The 23,927-nt window shown below is 44.6% G+C and overlaps 1 protein-coding gene across 1 annotated transcript in view; it reads left to right on the top strand.

Annotated features, from left to right (window-relative positions):
- The window catches only part of LOC144783326 (acylamino-acid-releasing enzyme-like), a 352,393-nt gene that overhangs the window by 226,960 nt on the left and 101,506 nt on the right, over positions 1-23,927 (top strand). The window contains exons 14-15 of the mRNA XM_078662358.1: positions 1,771-1,859; positions 11,475-11,613. Coding sequence (XP_078518484.1) covers positions 1,771-1,859; positions 11,475-11,613 — 228 coding nt within the window. The remainder of the gene's footprint in view (positions 1-1,770; positions 1,860-11,474; positions 11,614-23,927) is intronic.

Here is a 23,927-nt window from a genome sequence, read left to right as displayed (position 1 = left end):
GGTCCAGCTCCAAGAATTTTGCTAGGGGGTTGAGCTGTCTACTAAAGGCTTCACCAGGAAGGTGGAGATGCATAAGGCACTTTGAGCCTGAGCAGAAGCTCAAAATACAGGGCCTGAGGCACCAGAGAAGGATAACTAGGAGATTAAGGATGATGAAGAGCTGGGCCAGGCTTTAGTAGAGAACCTGGGACTGCCTGTGGAGAAGGAGGCCAGTATCCTGTCAGGAGCAGTGGTTGTTCCCAGGGCAGGAAGCAGCACCTCATCCACAAACCTGTCCCCAGAGAAGCTGAAGGACAGGAGGGAAGAGAGAAAACTGAAGCTGGATCTTGCTAAGTTGGGGAAGGAGTAGGCTCCAGCTGAGAAGAGGCTAGCTCTATAGGAAAAGAAGATCACCCATGAGCTTAGCCTCAGAGAGCTGGACATATGAGCACTACAGGTGGAGTCCAACAGTAACAGTTGGCAGTATACCTACACTGTCCACGGGCGAAGGGTCTGCACACCAAAAGACTTGGTGCCCAGTTATGTGGTGGGGAATGACATAAAGAAATGGTTTGCAGTCTATGAAGTGGACCCAGCGAGAGAGAGAGAGAGAGAGAGAGAGAGAGACAGAGAGAGAGAGAGAGAGAGAGAGAGAGAAAGAGAAATAGTAAGCAGGGAATTCTACTTAGATCCCAAGATTTAGGTGGAGGGCAGCTCCTTTTCTGGAGCACCATGAAACACTCCGCTCACCTCAGATGTCTGTTTTTCCAGCAGAGTTTTTAAGCATATGATTAGCACAATGCCAGCCATGCTGAGCTGAAAAATGACAAAGGCTTTTGCCATTTTTACAGCAAAGCCTTTGAGCGTAGGATTGTCTAGTGCTGGAATAAATAAAAGCAACCCCTGACACATGTTTTGCTCTAATTGGAGCTCATCAGAGAGGTATAGCTTCGTCCAGACACAAGGGAGAACCCAGCATATGTCATGACAATACCCTTTCAAGTTTAGAGTGCTGCATGAACTATGCAAAATAGGAAGCAGGGACCTCTTGGTAGTTCCCAAGATTTAGGTGGAGGACTATCCAGATGTGCAAATATTTTTGTTCCTTTATTTCTTTAAAACTACTGAACGGATTTACACCAAATCACTTGAAATTGCGTTCAGCAGTTCTCCCTGTAGTGCTATTCAAAAACATCTATGGAAAATGCATGGGGATATTGCATTTTGGGCCCCCATTTTTCTCAGCGTCTGCTTGACAGATCATTCTGAAACTTTATCTCACTGATCTGTCCAATTGTATGTTACCTAGATAGTACCCTTAGCAGTCTTCTGCTATTTCAAGAAATCAAAATGTAACTAAACGTCACAAATCATTCAAGACAGTTTTTGTGAAGGTTTTATTTCTAAAGACGGATTGGCTGATTTGAGTTTTAATGACATCCTGAACTTTAAAACTTGATGACAAATATATTTCCAGAAACAATTGGGAGATTTTATGTGTCTGGGCACTAACTTTCCTTTATTATTATTACATTAGCTGCAATATTTTGTGAATCTGGTCATTTGTACCCCTTTTATCCCTTGACATATTTAAGAGATTTTTAAACACTTCTTTCTTTCACCTAACTTTCAAGCCCACCTTGGGCCACCAAAAACTCTACAATACATACAAATATTGGTTTGCACTATCTTTTCAGGCTTACTGACCATGTGCCAATAATCAAAAGTCAGTGGAGTACAAAATTGGATTCCTCTTAATGAACTGTGCATATTCTTGCTTTTTGCTCCCAGAGTCGTCCAATCACAGCTGGACTCTTCAAACTATCCAGAAAGACCTTCTCGTGGCTAGTTGCTCGTCCCCAAACTGTCCTCCATCTTTGGTAAGGATTATCATGCTACTGAATGGTGTCCATGTATTCTCATATGTTCTGCATCTTATTTTCTTACTTTCATCTTGCTGCAGTAAGTTTGAGTGGAGGGATTTGATAACAATGTGTGGATAATCTGAAAACTATATATGATCTTCAAGCCTGTTGATCACACCTTAAAATACATTGCTGAGATGCAAAGATCTGTGATTCTACCAGAGTTGATATGGTGAGGACTGATACCAAAGCATGCAGTCATATGAGATGATAGGAGGCCTCTCGGATAATTGATTCATTGAGGTCTCTCTGTACCATCCAAGAAGAATGAACAGTATTGACCAGACAATATTGTCACATAATGAGAAGCTCTGCACCCTTCAGACAGCTACTTGTCTACTTGATTGTTACTTTTTCATCTCCCACCCACCCAAAAAAATTGGGACTCAGTTAGTTAGTCAGAATAGGGTGTATCTCTGAGGAAGAGATCTGACATGAAGGCCCTCAGGAGAAGCTAGTGATGTAGATATGGATCCAGTGAACTGAACATCTCCACAACTGGCTCACATATTAACTCAACAAATCTGTTTTAATTGATCCAGTCAGCGAATGAGGCTATACCCGAGGAGCAGAAATGGCACACTCACTGCTTGACATAATACATGATTTGACTATAGAGAAAATATACCTTGTGGAATTTTGATCAAAGGAAGCTCGGCATGAATAACCCAGTGAAGAAAACCAGCATGTGGGTGCCAATAACTACAGAAGGAGATTCTATGTTTACATTCATATTTATTCATTGTAAATCTGGCTTTAAGCCAATGGAGGTGAGAGGAGGGAACATTTCAAGATTGTGTCATAAGCGAAATCCTTTAGAGGTAGAGGAGGAACCAGAGGGGCGATGCTGTCTAAAGCTACTGGGTAGGATGAGCTCACACCCAGGTATATTCCCATGAATCTGTTAGATAAATATGACAAAAAGAAATAAACAGTACTCACTATAACTTTTAACCACCCCTTACTTGAATACGGTTGCCTACCAGTGCAGCTTTGAGATGATGGTTCTTTATCCTTCCTATTAACCAACACAAGCCGAATTTCTCTTTTAATAAAAGACTCAATAGAAGACTAAATGTGCCATCTACATAATTATGGCCCTGACTGACATTCCAGAGAGGGTCATCTAAATTCAACTTTCCCAGAGAACGTGGTAAGGGTGTAAAAAACAATGCCATGGTTGTAATGTTACAGCATTGCGAAGAAAATCAAAATGAAGACAAGCCCAGCATCACTAAACAATATGTATCATTCATGATGATCTTACTGACAAGTTCTAAAATAAGGCTTGGTCAAAAGACACCAAGGGAGATGGGTGCCTTTAATTTCAAAATCATCTAATCTGTATTCCACAAGTGTTCAGTAGTCACCAGAGATGGTGTGCATGGTTATGAAATATTCTGAATATGTAATGTAGTGTGATATGGTTAGACAGATTAAACTGAGACACTTCTGAAGGCCTGCTCCATCATATTAAGCTCCAGCTGAACAGAATGACAGATGGCAGGTGAAGACAGACCTTGTGTAGCAGTGTTGCTTTAGCAAGTCCCAGAGAGGGGAGGCTGGCAATCAGTAAGGCTAGTGCATGTGAAAGGCTCACGAAACAGTTGATTAGTTGGAGAGATACATAGTTATCAGATGTAGGAGAAACACAATTTATAGTTCCATCTTGTAGAATTCCCAGATAAGCTAGAAAAAGAGGGGTATTTAGCCGAGTCTGTGGGAGACAAAGAAGTCTTACTTCCTAGGGGAAACAAGAAATGGAGAGGATGTCGCTCAAATGGAACAAAAAGCGTCTAGTTAAAAAGACACAAGGAATTGAAGCACTGAGAACATAATTGAGTTTTGGAGTGAAGCTTGCAAAAGAAAATGTACTGATATTAGAAACCCCAAGTCCTATCCCAAGAGGGAATCTTACAGGAGGTAGATTTCCCCCCTAAAGAAGAAATCAGAAAACCTAAAGCACCAGTTAGAAATCTAGGGGAAGATGCTGGTGGTCGAGATGATTTGAAAACAGACCCAAAGGAACCAAGAAGTAAAGCAGAAAAGAGGTTTCTAATGATATAGTGAGGAGAACAAAGTATATTATAAGTGGGTCATTGATATAGCGCTATAAAACCTTACAGTCATTTTCCTATTGCAAGCATGCTCTGATGGAGGAACACGCATGTAATAAGAAAGGTATGCCACTAGTTCCAGGTAATAACCCATTGCATCTGACTATTGAGAAAACAGAATCATTTATTTCTGTGCCTTAATGACAGTGCTTCATTATGGTCCTACCAATGCTCATGTGTGCCTTAACATGTACTGATCAGTTCCATGACTGAATTTCAATACTGTTTTTATATAAAATTGTAGTGCACATTAGTTGTGATATGTCTGCAAAGTTCCACGTATTTCTGAAAACCCAGAATCAGCACTTTTTCTTCATTGTATAGTAAGCTCAGCCTAGTTTTGGGGACTGGGCAGAAGGGAGAATCGTTGAAAGTAATGGAGTCAGACCATGTTTATATTTCTGTATTCAGGGGCCGATTAGGATGGCGGACGGACGCAAGTCCGTCCGCCATCCCAGAGGTGGAGGGACCGTCCGCATGGACTGCGGAGGTCCCTCCATGCAAATCAGGATGTGACCGCCACCCTGGCGGTCACATCCTGGATATTTAACATTGCGGCGGGTGCTGCTTCAAGCAGCACCCGCCGCAATGTTAAAAGTGCATGTGTAACATTTACATGCACAAAGCGGCAGGCACCGCGCGGTGCCTGCCGCTTTGTGCATGTAAATGCTGGGGGGTACCATAGGTACCCCCCATGTGCACCCCCCACCCGCCTACGCCCTGGGGGCCCGCAACGGGCCCCCAAAAGCAAAAGTACACATGCTTTTCCACGGCGGAAAAACCGCCGCGGAAAAGCATGTTTACTAATGCTTCCTAATTTGGCTGGCGGTGTCTGATAGACACTGCCAGCCAAAGGAGAGCTTTTCCGCCGCGGTTGTAATCCGACCGCGGCGGAAAAGCAGCGGACAGAATCCAAGACCCACCAGCCATCGTAATGCGGCGGTGGGTCTTTGGTGACTCCGCAGAGGATTTTCCGCCTCCTCCGGGCCGGCGGTGGCTTCCGCCGGCCCGGAGGAGGCGGAAAATCCTCTATCATAATCGGCCCCTAGTCTTCAAGGACTTTTAACATCATTTCTTATCAGAAGATCTCATCCTCTGCTCAGTAGTTACTTTTGCTCAAAGTAACAATTTCAGATGCCTGCTCACATTTCCATTGACTTGCATGGAGAAAAACAGTATAAAAGTGTGTGTAAAATGTATGAATTTCTGCATTATATATGCCAACAGATTTTGGACGGAATCTCAGGCCCTTTGAAACAACAGTTCTTGCACATTGTTTTGATTGCATACTTGCTATCCATGCATTAAGCACATGTTGTACTTTTAAGTTTCAATAAAGTGTTTTATCTAACACCAGTGATCTTGCCACAAGGCCTGCTGTAACTAGAGGCATGTTGCTGGGCTGGTTCTTCCTGTATTTTACTCACTCAACACCTTCTGGCCAGGATACAATAACACAGTGATACATTTATGAAGCATAGGAACTATAGGTACATCCACCCATCAAGAATTGTGTCTCAGTGTTCATTGACGGGCTCTGTTCTTGAATTCAGTAGTCACCCGCTGGAGACAGCTTACCACTCCCTAGCATGGAAACACGCTGCAGTATCTTGGGAATAGCCATTTTGGTCTTTAATTCTTAAAAAGTCAGATTAAAAATACCGTTCCCCATCCCCACTACCCTTGCCACAGATTTAAAAATATATATACACAGGCACCTGAAAACAGGGGCCAACACTGCAGCAGGGGTTATGGAAACTATCAAGTCTCCTATAGGTAGGGCCAGGCGGATACACCTTATCCAAGTATTCCCCCTGTCCCTGTGGCATGGCTGGGATGTCAAAGGAAATTGCATCATATTCCCAAATCTCTCATACTATCACAAAGTGCACTGGTTGCAGTTCATGCCCACTTAGCCTCTAATGTTCCCATTTGTTCCAACTGGTGTATCTGGAGACATCTAAAAGCTTGTAAAAGTGCCTCAGAATTAACGTCACCCAGCCCCCTCATGACCGACCCAGATGTTTCTAGTAGCCAGCTTGCCACACAAATAAAATACACCACGGTAGATCTAATCCACAAATTATGTGCATTTGGATACAGATGCACTTGAAGAATACTGGAGGTCTTGCATATACTTAGAATACTTAGATCATAAACTATTCCTCCCATCAGTCTATCCAACAAAACTAAAACTCACTGTGTTGGGATGGGAATGTCCTCTGCATGATATACAGTCAACAGTCATGTTCCCCGATCCTGAGCGTTCAATTGCTAGTATCTGGTATCCTGGTTTTAATGTTTGACCCCAGCCTCACATTAATGTTGGTGTGCATGTAGGCCTAGGTCTGTCCCTTGACATGAGTGAGGTTCTAGACCTGGACCACAACTACTTGCTAACCCTGGGCCTAGTGCTAGCATCTCATATGTGTGCTTATGTGTATATCCTGTGTGGTGCATGCATTGAATCTATGAGTTGTGTGGGTTCCATTTTGGAAATCATTACCTATCCATGTGTACAAGATGCAGGTGAGGTTATTTTCCCAGACAGTGGAAATGTATTGCTGACATTCCAGAAGCTGGGGGAGGAAACCAAAAAGACATAGACAGTGAAATGGGGACTGTGGTGCTTTTACTTTGACCCAATAGGACACACCTAAACCCTGTTCTCCAGAGAGGAGGCAAATGCACTGCTGCACCTTTAAATAACACACGTAAAGCAGAACTCCCAAAAGACGAGGCGATAAAACAAGACCCAGCACTCTCTTAAGGAGAGGCAAGAAAACAAATTCAGGTGCATTTAAAGTGACACACACATGTTTATTAATTCAATATTTTGGAAAGGAAGGCAAAATATATCGGTTGATGCAGACCTCCAAATATCAATTAACTTAAGCACAAAACCAGAATAACATGTAGCATATATACATGTAGCAGAGAGCAAAGAAACTTAGAACTTATATACTGTACGTAAGTAACACCTCACTGATCGTTCACTCGACATCCTTGCTAACTCAAGCTGGGGAACCCATTGACAGCTGGGCTTGGACTCTCGACCGGGATTCAGGTTGTGTTCGTCTTGTGAAAGTATGTCTACTCCACAAGTGAGCTCCAATCCACCTGTCAACATTCTCTGGCTGTAAAACGTTTCATTCAATGCGAGGAAAAGGTTCTAATAAACCTCGCCCCCTTTCTTCTGTTACGAAAAACCGAGCTGACCATACTGGTCTGTGTCAAGGTCAAGACAGAAGCTGGCCAGGCCCCTGTATTTTGACTCGGAGCAAGAGCTGTACATTCCACTCATTCCGATGGCAACAACAATCTCTGCCCTGAAAGGTACCAAGCATGCATCCCACACAACATGTTCCAGTTCAGTCTGATCGGTGAGGTGCGAGCACAGAAAATGGAGTCTGTGCACAAGATGAAATCAGCATAGAAAATAGAGTGAATTATGCCAAATAGAGCCAATGGCCGAAATATCATTCTTAATATCACTACAGGGACATACGAGAAAGAGCTTCCGTTAGAAATTTGAGAAGGCCCTTTTACTGAAAGGGGGTATTGATAAGGCTTCTTGAGCACTGCCATTTGACAGATGACTGGGATGAGGGTTGTCCCTAAAACTACCTCAATCCCTTCCTCTGTCCTGAGGCCTAAAACCCTAACATCTAATTTAAAAAACTACCTCGTCCCCCCAAACCTTAAAAACTTCCACCCCCTCCCTTAAGCCCTAAAGCCTACCCCGACTACCCATTCCCCTCCCCTGCCCTGAGGCCTAAAACCCTGCCCCTTAATATACACTACCCCGACAGCTCTCACCCCCACTTTCCCTAAAACTGCCCCAACCCCTCACACCGTCCTGAGGCCTAAATCCCTAACCCCCTAATTTAAAGAACTAACCCAACCCCTCCCCTAAACCCTATACATTACCCTGCCCTCCCCTAAGCCCTAAAAATGACCCGACCCTGCTTAGTCCAAAAAACTATGCCAAACCCCCAGCCCTGAAAAACAACCCCCAACTCTGACAAACTACCTCCAAACCTTTACAACTCCCAAAACCCTGCCCCAGCCCCCCTTACCTCACCGCGTCCTCTCCCGATCCTTCCTGCTTCAGCTAGGCAGCAGCTAAATTGCGCACTGCCTTAACCACTCATATGCCTGGTTAAGGCATATGCGTGATTAAGGCAAGCGTGGTAGCTCTTGCATTGTCGGAGCACGCATTGCTTAGGCCGTATTGTTCTGTCTGTTTCCCCTCAACCACTTGTGGTTCCAGTTCTAAGTTCTCTTTGGCCAAGGAAGTGAGTGATTCACAGTGTACTCAAAAGGATGCTATGCAATCAGAACTTGCTCTGCCTCACCGTCAGCTTCTCAGAGGTGAGGGGAACATCACCTGTAGTCTGACCATGAAGGAAGAGCTGTCACCCTGTTGTGAAGCTCCTGGAGACTTACCTCCCTGAGAAGAAGAAGAAGGAGTGTTCTCTCTCTGCTGGAAGCCAGACTGGCCACAGCAATCAGAAGCAGCACCTCCCGGTTAAGGGTTTGTTTGCACAGAGAGACTCGGGAGAGAGAGAGTGAGGTGTATTGTTCTCAGGATTGGAGAATATACTTTCTTTTCCCAGTTGCATGCACTGTAGCACAGCCCCAACGTTTGCCCAAGCATACAGTGCACACCATCCTGCAGCGTGGCACGATTCTGAAGTCTGTTGGATCGGATTGTGCCACTGTGGTCCTAAAGCAGTGACACCATGGCACTGTCATGAAGAATGCCTGAGTATACCCCGCTCTTATCAATTTCTGAACACCAAAAAAAAAACTTTCCTACCTAATACCCTTACCCACCCTTAAAACCCCTTACTACTACATACCCCTACAAATCACTGAACCCTAAAAATCTCTCACTACCCTGTACCCTCACCCAACCTTTGACCCTAAAAAGCCGTCTAAACCCCCACTATCCCATGCCTTTACCCACCCCTGAATTCTAAAAACCCTTTTAAGACTTGCTCCACCTTGAACCCTTATCCATCCCATAACCATTAAATCCTTTTTTTAATGACATAATACTTTTGGGCCTGATTTAGAGTTTGATGGACCGATTAAAGGCAGACAGGGTAGTAGAGGACTTTACATCCGTCACCATGCCTTTACTATACCTATCAAAATTTGACATGTCCGCTTGCAATGCGGACACCTGTATACATTGGCAGGAACCACCATCATGCCAGTTTCTGTCACTGTAGGAAACCTTTGATGGTCAGGCTCGTCAAGCATGACCATTGGATGTCAAACATTTATAAAGTTTTGATTTTTCAGAACCGACTCCCAAAACAGAAGTTTGTTTTTGAAAAATAAAAAAATAATGACCCCACAAATGTTGTGCGGATCACTTTTCCTTTTTCAGGCCTAGAATATACCTAGTGGTGATGGCCAGTACAATACAAATACCCACTCTAAATAAGGTGGATGGTTGGTTGGCTTCCCTTCCACTGCCTATACTCCTTCAGACCATCGGAGGAAGGTTTATTCAAAAGGAGTACATTTTACTCAGTCGGCACAAACTTGGCGGACCACCCACCTCAAGATCGGGCAGGCGGGCAAACTTTGGTGGAAAGGCTACTCCGTCAGTGTTGCGATGAAGTACCCTCCATATATGGTGAGGGTGGTGGCCATCAAGCCTCTATGACTGCCTTATAAATCACAATTTTAAAACTTAAAAAGGCACCGTCACCCAGCCAGTAATAAGGCCAGCTAGCGACGAGGCAAGAAAAATGTTGGGAACGAAGAAGTCAATTAGTCAATTGACTTAAGGGCTCAAGAGTGAAACACTTCTGGCCCAGTATCACATTGTGACAGTTGTATGGATCTCGATGAAGCTCTTCATCCATGTGAACGCTTTGTGAATTATATATAGAAAAGATCAGCTGCAGATGATGTAAACTGGGAAATATATGTGGAAACATCCGATAAGAATAAGTCATTTCTCAGAATAAATTAGCGAAGAGCTCACTAGTCAAAATCAATACATTGTAATGTCCCCAAAATAAATCCCAATTAAGAGGGCTGAAGAGAAGAATAATGACTGGTGAGTCTTGGGGGCCCATTAGGATGTAGGGTGGATCGCCACCGCCATGCGGGCAGTGGCGATCCGCCCTACATCCATGCCTGCCCGCCACCCATTTCCCCCACGCCATATTAGTATGGCGGAGGGAGTGCAGCGGACGGGAAGACCGTCCGCCGTTTTTCCGCCCGGTTGACTAGTCGACCGGGCGGAAAAGGGTTTCATATGGTGGCGGTGTCTGCTAGACACCGCCATCCATATCAGGATGCAGGCGGGAGGGAGCCATTCACCATCATGGAAAGGTTTGCTGTTTTCTAGTTTGGGGGCCCGTTGCGGGCCCCCAGGATGTTTGGGGGTGGGGGGCACATTGGGGTACCTATGGTACCCCTTACATGTGATGCACAACATGGCAGGCACCGCGCGGTGCCTGCCACGTTGTGCATGCACATGCCTAAACATGCATTTTTGGCATTGCGGCAGGCAGTGCTGAAAGCACCGCCCTCCGCAATGTTAACAATGCAGGATGCGCCCACCAGTGTGGCGGGCGCATCCTAATGTCACCCACGGGACTCCTGCACATATGGCGCGCGGTCCCTTTTACCGTCAGGATGGCGGGCGGACTAGTATCCAAGAGTAGTACACTCCATAGAGAGACCACGCTATGGGCACAACTCAAATACATGCTACGTATACCATTAAGACCTCTTGTTATTCCGCTGCAAGAACCCGGTGTACCTCTCTGAGATGATGGGCCACGAATATATGGTTGTGTGGGCTAGGGAGCATGATTTAATAGCGGTCACAGGCTTGGAGTGAGTCTTACTACTCTGTGCATTAACGGTGACAAGCTATTTCGAAGAAGCGAGGAGTACACAAATATGCCAGTGCAAAAGCCAGCAGTCATTCCAGTTCAAAGAAGTACCAGCAGGAACTGTGGTAATCTGATTCAAAGTTTAGGGTATTCAACAATACAGCAATAGCAATAGGGTTCCTATAAGCCCTGAGGTATTCATAGAAGAATCTGTGCTCGGAGGACCTGGAAACATCAGAGTGGACAATATAAGGGCTGCATAACTGCCCCTTGCACGTCATGTACCCAGGTATGACCGTGTTTAAATATTAAACTCAAAACGTTAACATGTGTATGTTAAATAAAAAAAGGTTACATGGTGTCTTAAGTTTCACATAGCACCCTAATAATTGTTATTATATAAATGGTTTTCAGGAAAAAGCATTAAACGCTTCTTTTTGACTCTACAGTAACTCCTTCTTAAGCTTGCTTGTCCTGGACGAGGTGGAAATTCTTTTCGCTAGCGCCAGGACACCTTTTTATGTAGCTGTGCGCTTTACAAATGCATTGTGTTGTATTAATAATTCATTGTATTATCCTCCTAGAAAATTGCATTCCTGCCTCCAATAGGCAGCGTAGCAGAAATTGTTTGGTTGAACATGGAAGAAGCAGAGCCAATGGGTGACATTCAATGGAAAACCCTTGCGTTTACGCCTCCTGTTGAGATGGACTCCCCAAACTACCGTGAGTAGGGACTGCCAGTTTGGAATTGTTTATACTACATACACACAAGGCTGGTCCATTGAGGAACGCAGATTTTGAGACTCAAGCAGCACTTGCTGGTGGGATGTGGGAGTACATGGATGAGGTCAAGAATGAGAAGTTATGGCAGCGGCAGATATATTTAGCCTGGTTCCACTGCAAAGGTGGTTTTCAGTATAACAATGCTGCCACTGTCACAACTTTATTGATAATGATTGTCCAATTCCATTTTATTTAAAGTTCATTATGATCACAACGTGCAGGTCAGTGTCTTGTTTGAAGAAACACCACACACTTGATTCTCAGTGCCTGAGACTGTTTGTAGACTCCCATCTCTTTCTCAATATTTTTCTTTTGATTGAAGCCTTTTGAGCGCCCTCAGGACAGTGGTGGCGGTCTGATTCATAACCACTCAGAGCTCAGGCCTGTTAGAATTCAAGAGTATAGATTGTTGCACAGTGGTAGTGTTTCTAATACCCTGAACATTTAACAGTCTCTAATTCTGCTGTGGCAGCACCAAGCATATTCTGAGTTTCCCCACTGCCAACCTTTTCATGGTGGTGAGCCTGTCATGGAAAGGCTGGCTGTGGGGAAACAAAAGGGGCCCTACAGGGCCTCCTTTTGCCCATGTACACTGGAATGCATGCAGGGAGGCACATGGTGTGCCCCCCCTATGTGCATGCACACCCAGTTCATGCACTGCATAGACTTAACATCCCATGCTGTGCAGGAACTTGCTTTGGAGTTCCCATTGAGGTGCCTTTTTCAAATGCACTGCGGTGGGAAAGCCAAAGGACCACCCGCCAAACCAGGAGAAAACTTTGAATCTGGCGGGCGGCCGTCTATGACAGTGTAGGAATGGGTCTCCAGCATGGCGGTCCGCTCCTGCACTGCCAAAGTTGTCATCAGCCCCTTTGTCTGCAACTGTTTGCCTGAAGATTACACCAAAGTACTCGAACAAGCTGGTAATTTGAAAACAAAAATCTAATTAGTAAATCTTTCACTATTACTCGTATAACAGGATGCACCCAGGAACTGGATGAATATCCCATATCCATCAGAAGCATCACAGCTATGCTCTAATTCAGGAAAGAGCTGAAGACAAACCTCATTATATATAATGGCAGTCGCCAGTGTGTAATTATACTTTGGGTCACAGCTTTCATAGGAAGAGTGTTTTTTGTTTTGCTGATAACTTTTGCACCGTTTGACGAAGCTTAACAAAACTTTCCAAGCAAAACCTCTGTTTGTGGAAAGTTTTGAGGTGATTTATCAAGCGGGGTCTAGAAAAAAGGAGGGGGACAAAACATACATTTTCCTATGTAAATGTACGATAAAAACTGCTGCACATAATCACACCCAATTTGGCAGAAAGTAAGTTCTCCAGTATTAGGGGTGTCTTTCATAGATTCACATGCTTGAATATTCCCAGTCGTCGAAGTGGGAGTCCCACGGTACATGAAAATAGCAATAATGCTAATATAACATAAGTGATAACATAATACATAATAAAATAGAGATAATACATACTGTAAAAACCTCTACAATGGTACTTCCATAAGAATACATTATAAAGAGAAAAACTCATTTGTAACATATCAGTGTCATTATGTTAGTCCAAACTGCAGCCAATCAGGCTCAAGCACCCTCTAGAACCTTCTCCTCAGAAGCTCAAGCTCTCAGATTTTCTACCGCACGTCGTGTGAAGGGAGTCTCCCTGAGCTCTGCTCAGTTTTCTTCAAGTTCTATTACTTCAGTTGTTTTTTCTCCAAGATGTCAAGTAAGAAGTCTTTGTTTAGACCTTGCTCTTCCTGTGGGAAGCTACGTTTGTTTGAAAAGGATCCCCACCAAAAGTGTATTTACTGTTTATATCCAGAACACAAGGTGGCTGACTGTAAATTTTGTAGAGCTTTTCCAGCAAAGACTCTCAGAGACAGGGAAGGTCATCTTCTTCTGTGGTTGAAGCGCCTTCGGGATAAAGCGGAAGTTTTATCAGACGCAGAGAGTTTCCAGTCAGGCTGTTCTACTGTTGCTTCTAAGCGTGGCAGTGTTCAGGAGTTACCTTCTCCTTTTTTGAAGAAGAAAAAGTTGGCCTTGACAGCGGCACAAGTAAAACCTACTGCTCCTGTGGTTTCTGTGTCTACGCCCACGAGACCTGGCTCTCAGGCGTCATTTCCAGCCTCTATAAGTGTTGTTACACTTCTAACACCGCGGTCGTCGACGGGCTCGTCGACGACCACTCCATCGACGAGGTTGGCTGCGGTGTCTTCGTCGACGACTTCAGTGACGACGACGTCTGCTTCCTCGTCGTTGACGATTGTTTCGTCGACGTCTTGCACGTCGACGAGAGCTTCAATCTCCACAGTCTCGTCGACGATCCCGATTGTCTCGTCGGCGAAGAAACTGCCGTCAACGAAGAAATCATCGTCGACGTTGAAGATTCCGACGACGAGTTCCACGTCGACGAAGGTCCCATCGACGCTGAAAGCTCCGTCGACCAGCTCGTCGACGACTCTCTTACCGTCGACGAAGGCTTCGTCGACGAAGAAGATGACATCCAAGGATGCGTTGACGAAGATAACGTCGACGACGGCACCGTCGACGGCTGAGGCAAAACGCTCGTCGTCGACGACTACTTTTAAGAAGGCACCGTCTCTGACAGCTACATCGTCGACGGCCGCCGTAGGAACAACTGGCTCGTCGACGGCAACAGCTACGTCAACGGCAGTTTTGTCTTTACCTTCAGGATCACAACAGGAACACACAGGTTCCACGCCAGGAATGGGTTCTTTCGCCACTATGCCCCTAGTGCCTTTGCCTTCTATGGACAGGTGCAAGGAGTCTACTCTCCAATTGCCACCCCCTACTCTCCAGCCACCCTCACCAATGATGGCTACTGACCACGAGACGGAATCTATTGGGGACGATGTCCTTGGTGATGCCCATAGTCCATCGGACTTGATTATTAAATGTCAGGACACGAGTTCTGAGGACGATGAGGAGGAGGACGTTGGCCAACAAGAGGAACAATATGTACAAGTTCCTATGGCAACATTTCCGGTATCTTTATTTTCCAACCTCCAGCATATGCTGGACGATTACAATAGAAGATTTCCTCCGACACCTCAGAGTACACCAGGCCATGCTACATCTGAGACACCAGGGCCTACTCACCTTCAGCACTCTTCAGAGCAGGCTGCTCAACCAGAACGGCCCCGTCCTGCTATCCCCACAAATTCGCAACAAGTTGCGGAAGATGAGGCGGAGTCGGACAGAGAGGAAGGGGAAGTACCCCAGGATACTGATGAGGACCAGGACCCAAATATGGCGGAGTTCGATGATTATCGAATGCAGACTCCCTCTCCTCAGCAGGCAGACGCCGGTGATTCACCTCCGGTTGACATCGCTAGCTTCCATGTTTTGATGAATAAAGCGGCGGACCGCTTTAAATTACCGAGAGCTCAGCGACAGGAAGACTGTTTTCTCTATGATTTTAAAAACCAACCTTATAAACAAGTCCACACCATACCTATTATCGAATTTGTATGGAAAGAGGGTATAAAGATCATGCAGGCTCCTAACTCCTTGCCTGCTCAACTCCCTCGCCTGGAGAAGAAATATAAGGCTCCAGCTGGTTCTCCCGCTTGTTTGCTCTCGCATCCTAAGCCGGATTCAGTGGTAACCCAGGCAGCGCAACGACGATCACGTAACCCTGCAACTCCTATCACTGCTCCACCTGATAGAGAGGGTCGACGTTTGGATGCGATTGGGAAAAAATGTTCATCCATGGCGTCTACATCAGTCCGTGCCGCAAATGCGTTGGCCATTTTAGGTCGTTTCGACCGGCAAATGTGGTCGGATTTTTCTGCGCTAATTTCGCTGATACCGGAGGTGTCCAGAGCAGAGGCGCAACAGATCCTTCAAGATGGCATGAGGGCATCAGAAGAAATGATCGACTGTGCGATTGATGTGGCGAGTACTGGTTTTCGTATCCTTGCCAGTGCGGCGGCGCTCCGACGTCAGGGTTGGCTTAAGTCCACATCCTTTCGACAAGAGGTCCAGTCGAAGATACTCGACCTGCCATATGACGGTGAGTCTCTCTTCGGCTCTCACATCGATGAGGCACTTGAATCAATAAAGAAAGACACCGATACGGCAAAGTCGCTTGGATCCTTACAATTCAAAAAGCAGCCCTTTCGTGGTGCACGTGGACGAGGCTCGTCGTCAATCACTTTTCGAGGAGGACAATCACAGTACCGCCAGTACAATCAAGGAAATCAGCGTTACTCCAACCAGCAGTCTAATCGTCAGGCACAGTCAAAACCCTATAGAGGAAAACCTAATTCTAGGGGCTCCACCAACAAACGCCAATGACTTTCAGGTTGCGCAAGGAGTAGGAGGGAGAATCTCGCAGTTTTATTCCCAATGGTCTCTGATAACATCGGACCAATGGGTAGTAGACATTGTATGCAAGGGTCACGCCTTGGAGTTCACAGAGTTTCCTCCAGATTCTCCTCCATCAGGCCCGCCACCTCCCCATTTCGAGGAATTGCAACATCAAGTTCGTCTTCTAATAGAAAAGGGTGCAGTCGAAGTGGTTCCTATATCTCAGCGAGGGAAAGGTTTCTACTCACGGTTTTTCCTCATTGTCAAGAAGACGGGAGAGTGGCGGCCCATTCTGGATTTAAGAGCACTCAATTTCTTTCTAAAACAACAATCTTTCCGCATGCTGACACTATCGGAAGTCTTGCGACTTCTCTGCAGCGGAGATTTCCTAACAACAATAGACCTGCAAGACGCCTATTTTCATGTGCCAATTCTCCATCAGCATCGCCAATTTCTGAGGTTCAAAGTGGGGCACATGCACTACCAGTTCAAGGTGCTACCTTTTGGCCTACGATCGGCAGCTCGTGTCTTCACAAAGGTTTTGGCCCCGGTCATGGCTCATCTGCGTCTTCAGGGAGTGCAAATCTTTCCTTATCTGGACGATTGCCTTCTAAAATCCCCATCCCCTCAACAGCTGGCTCACGACACATGTCTCTGCCTGCAGACATCCGAGTCAGTGGGGTTGACCATCAACATGGAAAAGTCACACCTCGCACCGTTGCAAAGAAGAAACTTCCTGGGAGCGATTCTAGACACGGACCTGTCAAAAGCCTTCATCTCCCAAGAACGACAGCAAAAGATAGTCCGTCTGGTCACCCTCATCCGTTCAAAGCAGTCAGTTTCTGTGCGGACGTTGAAGTCGTTTCTGGGGATGGCATCGTCCTGTATCGCTCTGATCCCGAATTGCAGGTTGCGCACTCGCCCTATACAGGAGGAATTGGACCTGCAATGGCGCCAAGTGTCAGGGTCTTTCAACGACCTAGTGCGAGTCTCGTCCCGCATGAAGGACAGTCTGCTTTGGTGGAAACAACCATCCAATCTAGACAAAGGAACTTTGTTTCTAGTCCAGTCTCCGGATCTAACGCTGACCACAGATGCATCCATGGAGGGTTGGGGCACTCATCTCCTGGACCTTTCAATCAAGGGCAAGTGGACGACGGCACAACGAACCTGGCATATCAACAGACTGGAGTTGATGGCGATCTTCCTAGCGCTCAGATCCTTTTTGTCCGTAGTGCAGGGGGAGTCCGTGCTGGTTCAAACGGACAACACCACCAGCATGCACTACATGAACAAACAAGGCGGCACAAGATCTCAGCCACTGTCTCGGCTAGCTCAAAGGATCTGGGATTGGGCTCTTCGTCATCAAATTTCTTTAACGGCGGTCCATCTGCCGGGGGTATCACACATCCTAGCGGATTCTCTGAGCAGGTCCACGTCATCCACTCACGAGTGGGAATTACATCAGCCTACTCTGGACATGGTGTTCCGCCATTGGGGTCATCCCATGATAGACCTTTTTGCAACCCCACTAAATCGGAAGTGCCCCGCCTTTGCGAGCTGGCATCCCCATCCAGAGTCCAGCGGAAATGCCCTTCTCATCGATTGGAGCGGCCTGTTTGCTTATGCATTTCCTCCAATCCCGTTGGTGCCGAGAACATTGTGGAAGATGCGCAGGCAATCCTGCCACTTGATCCTGATCGCCCCTCGTTGGCCCAGACAGGCTTGGTTCTCAGAACTTCTTCTGTTATCCCTATGCGCTCCCATTCATCTGCATCCACGTCCAGACCTCCTGACGATGGACGAAGGTCAAATTTGCCATCCAGACCCAACCACGCTTCAGTTATGGGCATGGAACCTGAATACATCGAATTCGCAAATTTAGATATGCCCCAGGAATGCAGAGACATTCTAGCTTCTGCTAGAGCTCCATCAACCATTAAAGCGTACAAGCTAAAGTGGAAGCGTTTTTGTCATTGGTACGCTGCATCCGATATCCATCCAGTCAACTCCACTCCGGAGCAACTTTTGCCTTTCTTTTTGAGCCTCGCTCAGTCTGGTCTCTCTCATGCCACCTTGAGAGTCTTTCTAGCAGCTATTTATGTGGAAGAGGTGTGGCGCCACGGCCAGGGGACTGACTCCGGAATCTGGGGATCACGGTTCGATCCCCGGGGCCGGCGGCAGATTTGCCCAGCACCATGTGACTCTGGGCAATAGCTTGCTTAATCTTCCCGACGGCCCCCAGCGCCTAGAGACCCTTACGGGTGATTGTGCGCTTTACAAATGTGGATTATTATTTTTATTATTATTATTTCGCGTTTTCGACACGATGGTTCAACGTCTCTCTGCTCATCCAGAATAATCCGACAGTTCTTTAAAGGTCTCTTCAGGAAGTTTCCTCCTATTAGGCGCCCTCCTCCGGCATGGCACCTCAATGTGGTGTTGTCACAGCTTATGAAGCCTCCTTTTGAGCCAATTCACAGGATAGACATCAAGTTTCTTACCTGGAAGGTTGCATTGCTTTTGGCCTTAACATCTTCTCGTCGTGTAAGCGATCTTCACGCTTTCACGATCAAGCCTCCGTATTTACAATTTAAACCCGATGGAGTGTCTCTTCGTACCAATCCCTCGTTTTTGCCGAAAGTACCTACTGATTTCCATTTGAACGAACCTGTCTTCTTGAAGACTTTTTTCCCGGATCCAAGATCACCGGCAGAACAACGACTACATTCTTTAGACATCAAACGTTGTCTAAAGTTTTACATTTCAAGGACTACCCCTTTCCGCAAATCCGATCAACTGTTTGTAGCATATGGAAGGATGCGGAGGGGACACTCAGTGACAAAACAAACAATTGCAAGATGGCTCTCAGCAGCTATATCCTTCTGTCACCAACAAGCTGGCAAGCCTTTACAGTGTTCAGTAAAGGCACATTCGACGAGAGCGATGGCGTCATCCACCGCTTTGTTTGCTGGGGTGCCTCTACACCAGATTTGCCGGGCGGCGACATGGTCAAGCAGGCACACCTTTACCAGACATTACTGTTTGGATTCCATCAACGAAGCGGATACCGCAGTGGGGCAAGCAGTGCTTCGCCATCTCTTTAAATAAGGTGAGCCTCTGTTCCCTCCTCCTTTTCTTTCTGTGTTTGCTATATGCTTTTAAGCTATATGTTTTGCCTTCAACTTTGAGAATCTGTTCGCAATCCCAGTTCTAAGGAGTTACTGCTATCTATTCTATTCAAGCATGTGAATCTATGAAAGACACCCCTAATACTGGAGAAGAACAATTGTTACTTACCTGTAAACAGGTGGTTCTCCAGTATTGGTGTCTTTCATAGATTCACATGCGACCCACCCATCCTCCCCTCAGAGGCTCTCTTCTCCTCATGCGCTATTATTACTAGTGCTACGAAAATCTGAGGGCTTGAGCTTCTGAGGAGAAGGTTCTAGAGGGTGCTTGAGCCTGATTGGCTGCAGTTTGGACTAACATAATGACACTGATATGTTACAAATGAGTTTTTCTCTTTATAATGTATTCCTATGGAAGTACCATTGTAGAGGTTTTTACAGTATGTATTATCTCTATTTTATTATGTATTATGTTATCACTTATGTTATATTAGCATTATTGCTATTTTTATGTACCGTGGGACTCCCACTTCGACGACGGGGAATATTCAAGCATGTGAATCTATGAAAGACACCAATACTGGAGAACCACCTGTTTACAGGTAAGTAACAATTGTTCATCTTTACTCATAAAGCGTGTTTTTCATTATTTGGTATAAATCTGGACTCTTGGTCCAGCGGGACTCCTGCGCTACCACAAACTAGAAAATATAGGGCATTTTGATTGGCCAAGAGGGCTTTTTTATCCTACAGCTCCATCTGTTGTGGGACCTAGTAATCTGATGTTAACAAAGAGAAGTGTTGTGGCTGTCATTTCCGGACTCAGAGACTCCATCTCCATGTCCTGTATTTAGAAAAAGGGTAGATGGAGGGGGGCAGGATAGGGGTACCCTAATCCCCTAGACCCCATTGGGGAAAGGGTCCCAGGGGAACCCTCCCAGGACAAAAATAAAAAAGTATGCACTCTGGGTACCAAGGGACACAACGCAGCCCCCTGTAGCTACATGGGACTACTGCAGGAGATGCAGTACTGAGAGACCGTGCAAGTATCATCAAGTTAAGCTTGTGAGTTCTCACTGTACCACTTTTGGTGCTTTCAGCTGCTGTACAGTTTGAGTATCACAGAAGAATGTGGGGTGAGGGTCCTCGGGTGATTGGCCTTCTGGAGGGGGGTTGGCCCCTCGCAGAGAGTTGGGGATTTGCTGCCCTCAGTGGGTTGGCCACAGATTCTGGCCGCACGGCAAGTCCTGAGGCTAGCCTAATGTCACTCATGGCCCAAATCTATGGTCTGGGAGGGAGTTGGATGGAAAATGATAAAAAAAAATCCAGCAATTCACTGAAAAAAACTAAAGGTTAAAGTGAGATTATCGTTGGGCATGGTAATAAGATCTTACTTTACTTTAAACAAAAACAGTTGAAATTTACTAAAAAAATGAAAGTTAAAGTAATATTATAGGTGGGTTTGGTAATAGGATCGAACTTTATGTGGAAAAAACCTCAGAAATTCACTGAAAAAAACAAAGGTTAAAGTGACATTATAGTTAAATAAGGTGATAAGATTTTAGCTTACAATTAATTTTCTGTAACATCATTAGTACTAATGGGCGTATGCTTACGTAGTGCCTCTGTATACATGAAGGAGATCAGCAACTTATTAAACCTAGAGTATCATTCAAAAGCAGTATTTGGGTATTATTTACCTTAATGTGATGTGTCTGAAGTATACAATTTTAAGAGAACATATTTGTTTCTATGCATTAGTCAATCATAAGGTAGACATTATCAGGCTGTATGAGCCACCCTCCAAAGTATTTAAAACATTTGTGAAATGAGCAGAATGGTGTGCACCATTTTAACAATGTTTGCAATCATCCTGCGATTTGAACCATCTATTAATGAGTCATTGATAAATTATACATTTTACACCAATGTTTAATGTATTCGAATTTTCACTGAACTTTTGGTAATAATTATCTGCAGTTTATATAGAAATTGTCTGTAGCACTCCAAGACAACTTCTTAACAACAGAATGTACACAGTAATCCACAGGTGAATAACATATTTAAAGGAGACTATTTAAATGTTCTGGCATATTTTTGTTAACAGGCCTTTCTAATGAGCCACAACCTATTTGAAATGTACGACTGGAAATTACACTAGTTGAGCTCAGTCACTACCTTGTTTTAATGAAGTACTGCTTGCATTTAAAACTTCACAGGTAGCTATAGGGGGCACCGTATAATTTTAACCATACTAAATGAGACTTGTCTCCAGTGCTACACTGTTTCTATTTGAGGAGAAGTAGCTTGGATGATGTATCAGTGATGTCATCGGAGATGTAATTTGACATGTCGTGAGTGAGGTAATATGTGAGATCATAAGCAGTGCATGGTGGGGTTGCAAGTTTTAGTCAGGACAGGAAAGCATAACCTGCGAGTTTAATGTTTTTTTTGTGTAAGAATTTTTATTGAGTTTTCAAGAAAAAGAAACAAACAGCAAAAAGAAAAAACAGGCGAAGGCATTCACAAATTATAGACCATATTACAAAATATAAATAGATGAATAATATATATAAATACAATATGTGGAAAAAAACAGTAGAAAGAAAGGGAAGAAAAAGAAAAAAGGGAAAAGAAAAGAGCAAAACAAGAAAGAGATTATTCAGAGAGTTAAAAGATAGAAGACAGAAAAAGAGAATTAATGCAGAGGTGCATGTGAAGAGAGATATGTTGTAAAAGGTAACCAGAGGAGATCAGATTACATTTTTGGGGAGAGAGTGAGAGAAGAAACACTAGCAATTCTATGTTCATCCCAAATAAAATTCCACCAAGTCATTGAGTAAATTTTGGATGTATCCTTCCAAGATGATAAAATAACTTTGAATGCTAATGCAATAAAAAGGTTAAATAGCAAGGAGATAGAGGCGGAGTCATCAACATCAGGAGAGGAAGAGCCTAGAATAACACTTTGTAATGATAAAGTAAAATCACAGTGAAAACTTTTCATACAAATGGCCCAAACAGATTATCAAAATATCAATACATTTGAACAGTCATAAAGTTGATGACACAGAGTGCCAGTAGTATTAGAGCAATACCAACATAATGGAGAAGAGGAAGGGGAAAACTTGGAAATAGAAACAGGTGTAATAACAGCTCTATTAAATATAAATTACAAAGATTGGGTTATACGAGCAGCGGCAGAAACTTTAAATAACTTAGACCAAAATTTGTCCCAATCCGAAATAGAAAGAGAAATGGACAAATCGGTTTCCCACGCAATTTCAATAGGTGATTTAGGTCATTCAGTAATGTGTAACGACAATAATTGGTAAACAAGAGCTGCTTTAGGTCTTTGTATTAACCCTGGGCAAAGCACTACACTATGCTCGTGTTGTTTGCGAAGTTTGCGCAACTTCCACACCACGCGAACTGCACGTAGCACAGTGCAAACATGCGTAGCGTAGTGCACCAGACATTTTTTGCTTGCTCGCGGTCCTCAGCGTCAAGTTGGCGACCGCGAGCAAGCAAAATGACATCCTCGCAAGACTTTTTTTCCTTGTTCGCGATCAGCAACATCAAGTTGCCGATCGCGAGCATAGAAAATAAACCTCCCGGCTAGATTCTCAACGCGGGGAGGTCAGGTTTCTCATTGCGAGTGGTCGTGCATGCTCGCGATGAGAAACTACCAGTCCGCGTTGAGAAAGCTGCAGCTCGAGTAAAAATCTACTCGAGCGGCAGAAAAGTACAGCTTGCACTGTGCAAGATGCCGTTTTCAATGATTGCACAGTGCCGAATGCTTGTTCCCACTGTGCAATCATTGAAAATGACATCTTGCACAGTGCGAACATGTTACTACGCAGTTCGCGTAGTGCTACGCGTAGCTCGCGTAGTGCGAAGTGCACTTTGCGTAGCTACGCGTATCGCTACTTCGCAAACTACGCCCACCCTTACTTTGTATCTGAAATAAACTATATAATGGAGAAGGTGGAGTGAGAGAGGGTGTATCAATAGGAATGTCTAAAGAAGCTGTAATTGCAAAGCATCTGAAATTACAGTATATTCATTAAAGCAAGAGCTAGGTAAGTGAAACTGTGATTGCAGCTCATGGAATGGAATGACATAGTTGTGGTGTATTAATTGGTGCACAAAGATAATTCCCTTCTCCTTCCAATATTTGTAGTAAAACGATTTACCCTTATATTTCAGAAATGTATTGTACCAAATGGTAGAGGATAAAAAACATTGAAATGGAGTTAGACCAGAGGTGAGAGTATTGTATATTATATTTTGGGAATATTTTGAAATAGGGTTATTAGAGGTAAAAGTACAATTTGACATATACACTACATTCTGAAAAGAGAAATCCTTTAGTAAGGAATTCTCAAAAGAAACTCATCTAGGAATAGGAATATCAGCAAAATCATAGGCTAAAGCAAATGATTGCTTAATTAAAAAGGCCGAATGATAAGCTTTAAAATTAGGGAAACGTACGCCACCTTCAGATTTAGGGCGTTAACATAGTTAATTTGGGAAAAATATGACATGGGAATGCAAATAGGTAACATAGATATTGTATATAATACAGGGGGAACAATCATCCTTTTGATGGTGTCTAACCTACCCCACCAGGAGAGATGTTGGGGAGACCAGGTAAGGAGGAGTGATTGGATTTTAGTAGGTAAAACATTAAACGTATATTTAATTGTGTTAGATAAGGAAGCAGGGAACCAAATACCAAGGTATTTGATTTTAGAGGGGCACCACGCAAAATTAGTA

This window comes from Lissotriton helveticus, chromosome 9 (assembly GCF_964261635.1).
Source record: "Lissotriton helveticus chromosome 9, aLisHel1.1, whole genome shotgun sequence".
Classification (NCBI taxonomy): domain Eukaryota; kingdom Metazoa; phylum Chordata; class Amphibia; order Caudata; family Salamandridae; genus Lissotriton; species Lissotriton helveticus.
The sequence above is the reverse complement of the archived record's forward strand: the minus strand, read 5'-3'. Positions and strand labels throughout refer to the sequence as shown.